The 4,231-nt window shown below is 55.9% G+C and overlaps 2 protein-coding genes across 2 annotated transcripts; both read left to right on the top strand.

The window, feature by feature from the left end:
• The first annotated feature begins 375 nt into the window (after positions 1-375).
• Positions 376-975, top strand: TIFAB (TIFA inhibitor). The gene has a single exon (XM_007461500.1). The coding sequence runs from the start codon at positions 382-384 to the stop codon at positions 973-975; it is 594 nt and encodes a 197-aa protein (XP_007461562.1). The 5' UTR covers positions 376-381.
• A 117-nt stretch (positions 976-1,092) lies between these two features.
• LOC103090238 (dendritic cell nuclear protein 1) lies at positions 1,093-3,960 on the top strand. Its single transcript, XM_082931222.1, is given in 5 exon segments — positions 1,093-1,106; positions 3,336-3,447; positions 3,450-3,521; positions 3,623-3,708; positions 3,885-3,960. Coding segments are annotated over 5 exon segments (360 nt in total).
• Positions 3,961-4,231: the final 271 nt, after the last annotated feature.

The raw sequence follows: 4,231 nt of genomic DNA, 5'->3' as shown, positions 1-4,231 counted from the left end.
CAAATGCCAACAGGCCACCCAAACCCCACCACACAGGCTGGTATGCCTTGGACCTCACACAGACAAGGATCAACATACCTACGTCACAGAAGAGAGAACTAAAACTTGGAGAGTGAGTAGCATGCCTCACTCAGAGTGTGTTAGGGATGAAGCTGAGGCTAGAAGCAGCGGGCCTGAGCTTCCACACCAGCTCTGGCCATGGCTGCAGCCTGGCTGGAGCAGAATGACTGCATGGATGTTCAGAGCCCGGCCCTGCTTGGCCAGAGGTGGCTGGGAGCCCCTGAGGTGGGCAAGAATGTCCGGGCTCAGGGAATCACAGAGGAGTGTCTGCCTCCACCCATGCCTGTGTGTCTGTGCTCCGTCTTTCTTAGGCTATCGTCCATGGAGAGGCCCCTCACGGTCCTGCGGGTGAGCCTGCACCACCCCACGCCAGGCCCTGCCACCTTCGTCAATGTCCCTCCGCAGCTAGAGCACGACACCAGCCCACTGCTGGTGGGCCGGGGCCCGGATGCCCACCTCCGGCTGCAGCTCCCTCACCTCTCCCGCAAGCACTTGTCACTGGAGCCCTACCTGGAGAGGGGCGGTGCCCGGCTGGCCTTCAACTTGAAGGCTCTGAGCCGCAAGGGCTGCGTGTGGGTCAATGGGCTGACGCTGAGGTTCCTGGAGCAGGTGCCCCTGAGCACAGTCAACAGGGTCGCCTTCTCTGGCATGCAGATGGTGGTCCACATCGAGGGAGGCACCTCCCTGGAGGCCTTTGTCTGCTGCTTCCAACTCAGCCCCTCGCCCCTGATTTACAGGCTCCAGGCTGAGGAGACCGACGAATGGGAAATCATCCCCCAGGAGCAGCCTCCCTCAGGTTCAGGGCAGCAGGCTCCGCGTCACCTGGGGTTTCTCGACAGCCCTTCCCAGCCCAGCCCTGGAGGAGCACCAGAAATACAGCTCCAGAGGGAGCCCCCAGACAGTGCGCTCTGCTAGCCCCGCTGGCCACCCCGGAGCAAGCCTTAGCTGAAATGGGGCTTGAAATAGTCAAGCTACATCATGCAAGTTTGACAAGCCAGGCCTGCCGCGTAATAATGAACCTATTCTGCAAGCATGAACCACCAGGGGTGAGGGGAGTGCCCTCCACATCCACAGCTATGCAAGGTAACAGGAACTTCATATACTTTTAGAGGCCCCGAGGGGTTCTGGGAGCCCCTCTCAGTGTTTCCCCACATTTCCCCCTCTCGTCTGACTAGGAGTTACTTTATGTTCCTAATTTTGTGTGCTGCTTAAGAGCTGGAGTTTGAGGTTGCACCAGGAATGCATGGACACATGTAACAATTACGTTTGTGGTAGCTTGGGGTTACCTTGGGCTTTCAAATACCCACAGGCACTCGGGGCTTAGGGAAGCCTGTGTTTAATAAACTGCAAGTATTTCATTAAGCTGGCCTACCCAGTAGGATTCCCTGATCCCCAGATGGGCCGCCTGTACGCCACATCGTCATGCAGAGGCAGGGGCGGGAAATAGAAAAGAGGGGTAAGAGGAAATTGGCGAGGTGGGGGCCCACGGTTCTGGAAAGGATGGAGGTAGAGCTGAGGGCTTCCTGGGGATGGGGAGCTGGGGGCTGGGCCTGCCCGGAAATTCATCGTCACTGTCATCCTCTTTATCCTCATGCTCCCGCACTCTCGCTTCTGGATCAAAGCCTTGGCTGACCAGAGGGCAAAGGTCTTCAGGGGAAGGTAGCTTCCCAGAGCAATGGGCTCTTCCAGGACTAATTCCATGAGAGGGCGGGCTGGGAGGTTGTGACAGAATACAGAGTACACTCAAGGGTGGGTCATATGCCAATGAGGGTGGACTAGTGGGGGATCGAGAGTGGGCTCATTTTCTCAGTGCATGTTGGGAGGTATGTGCTGGGGAGCTGAGCCCAAGCAGCCACACTCCATGCCATCCCAGGGAGGGGGAGTGTGGTCTAGAAACCATGTTCACCTGTGAAATGAAGCGAGGGACCTCAGACCCGGATGGTTGCCACCAGCCTTGACCCTGCTGTACGATATCCAAGGCACTGAAGCTGCCCACTAGCTGGCTCACACCCCAAGGTCTGTAACCACCTCCAACAAGGCTTTCAACACTCCTCACTTCCCGCCCAAGAAGAGAGATCCTTTTGCACCCAGGGTAGGCTGCAAGGAAGTTCAACCGCACTGCCAGGCCTGAGCACCTTCTCCTTGGGGAAGATAGCAGTGGGTGAGACCCAGACTGCCCAGACTTGGGAAGATTCCATCCAATAGGCAACGAGGCAGATACACTCAGGTCACAGCCACAAAGCAGAGGAGGGCAAGGGATGTGAGAAGAAGGGGCTGTCCAAAGCTGTGAATGGCCCATGGGGCCACCAAAGCAGTCCTTCACTCAACTTTCACCAAGCACCCACCTTGTACCAGATGCTGTGCAAAGCCCGGGGAACCAGCAGTGAACAGGTTGACTAAGGCCCTGCCCTCAGGGAGCTTACTTGGGACTCAGGAAAGACATGAATTCAGGAGATGATCACTGTGGGCAGTGCTAGAGACATTGTGTTTTCTCTCTCTTCACGCTGGTGTTAACCTCAGCTCTACTATTAAGTGGCCGTGTCTGGTGAGTGCTTACTATGTACTCCACGCTCTGCTAGGTGCTGTGTACATTCCCCCATTTAACCTCCACGATGCCCAGATAGACAACAGGATTAACCACATTGTACAGATGAGGAAATTGAGGCTCAGAAAAGTGAAGTATGTTGCCCAACGTCACGCCACTCGCTAGCTCTGTGATCTTGGGTAAGTGACTTAGGCTGCTTTGGTCTCTATTTCTCCTTCTGGAAAATGGGCAAGATGACAGCACCTCCCTGCTGGAGCCCGCTGGGCTCCACACTGGAGCCAGCCAGTGGGCTGTGAGGGTTTTAGGAGGTGGCACATATAAAGCACTTAGTGCAACACCTGGCACACAGCAGCCACTCAGTAAGTGTTAGCTACTATCGCGAGACCTGAGAGAGGGAAACATACAGGTCCTGACCCAAGGGCTCACCTTAGACAGGAATATGGAGTGAGAGAAGGTTGGGAGCCTGGCGGGATGGCTCCAGAGCCTGAGGGCTCATCCACACTCTGTGATTCCCTGATGAAGAATTTTGTCTTAGCCATGGACCTGGTGGGCAGTCAGGAGGGGGTTTATTATTGTGAACGTTGGCACCAGAAGGCCCAATATTCAGGGTTTGTAGAATGGGAGACACACGGTCAGGGCGGGTGAGCCGCAGAAGCCATGTGTGCTGTGGTCTGATGAAGCCCACTGTTTTGGGACTGCCTTTATTTTTCACACAATGATCCCTCCACAGACCGAAGTGCTCCCCAAACTATGCATTAGGGAGCAGCAGCCCTTTGCACGCAGAACGGAGAAGCCACTGCCTGAAGGCTAAACCTGAACATCAAAGGCTGGAGAGAGGAAGCTGGCTGGTGGCTCCCCAGAGCCCTCAGGCTGCAGCTCCCCTGCTCCACCAGGGAAGCTTTGCCGTAGACCGAGAGTCCTCTTCCTTCCAGGAAGGGGCAAATCCAACCCAGCTGGGGGCCTATGAGAGGTAGCATCCCGCCTCCTCCCTGGGGGAGTCTCTGATTTGGGGTGAAGTCTGGGAGGCCCTCTGGGCCCCAGGATGGGCTGTGCAGCACGCAGGAGGAGGGCAGACCAGAGACAGGGCAGAAGGGAGCCAGGAAACACCCAGCTTGTTGTTTCAGACTCTACCTGTTCATAAAGTCCCCTCCGGAAACTCACTGCCTGCCTCATACATGTTTCCTAAACAGCAAAGCTCCACTCCATGCAAGGCTCCATTTTTCTTGGGTAGAAAACCATTTAAATCACCAGACCCCACCCCCCAATTCTCACTCAGCAGTTAGAATTATCAGGTTGGCTTCAGGCCCTGGTCCATGAACTTGATACCCCTTTCCTTTGCTGCTCAGACAGACTGAGCAGGCCAGTGGGTCCCTCTCAACAATGTCCTCTGCATTCCCTCAGCTCGCATACACAGGGCAGCCTATGTGGCTGAGGGGTGTACGTGAGCATGCGTGCGCACGCACACACGCGCACGTGCTCGCACGCGCACACATGCTGTTGTGGCTCCAAGCAGGGGCTCTGCGGTCAGGCTGCTGCCTGGGTTAGAATTCTTTGCTCCACACTTACTAGTTCTGGGATCTTGGACAAGTGACTGAAATTCCCTGTACCTCAGTTTCTTCTTCTGGG

This window comes from Lipotes vexillifer, unplaced genomic scaffold (assembly GCF_000442215.2).
Source record: "Lipotes vexillifer unplaced genomic scaffold, Lipotes_vexillifer_v1.1 scaffold217, whole genome shotgun sequence".
NCBI lineage: Eukaryota > Metazoa > Chordata > Mammalia > Artiodactyla > Lipotidae > Lipotes > Lipotes vexillifer.
This window is presented reverse-complemented; position numbering and strand designations above follow the sequence as displayed.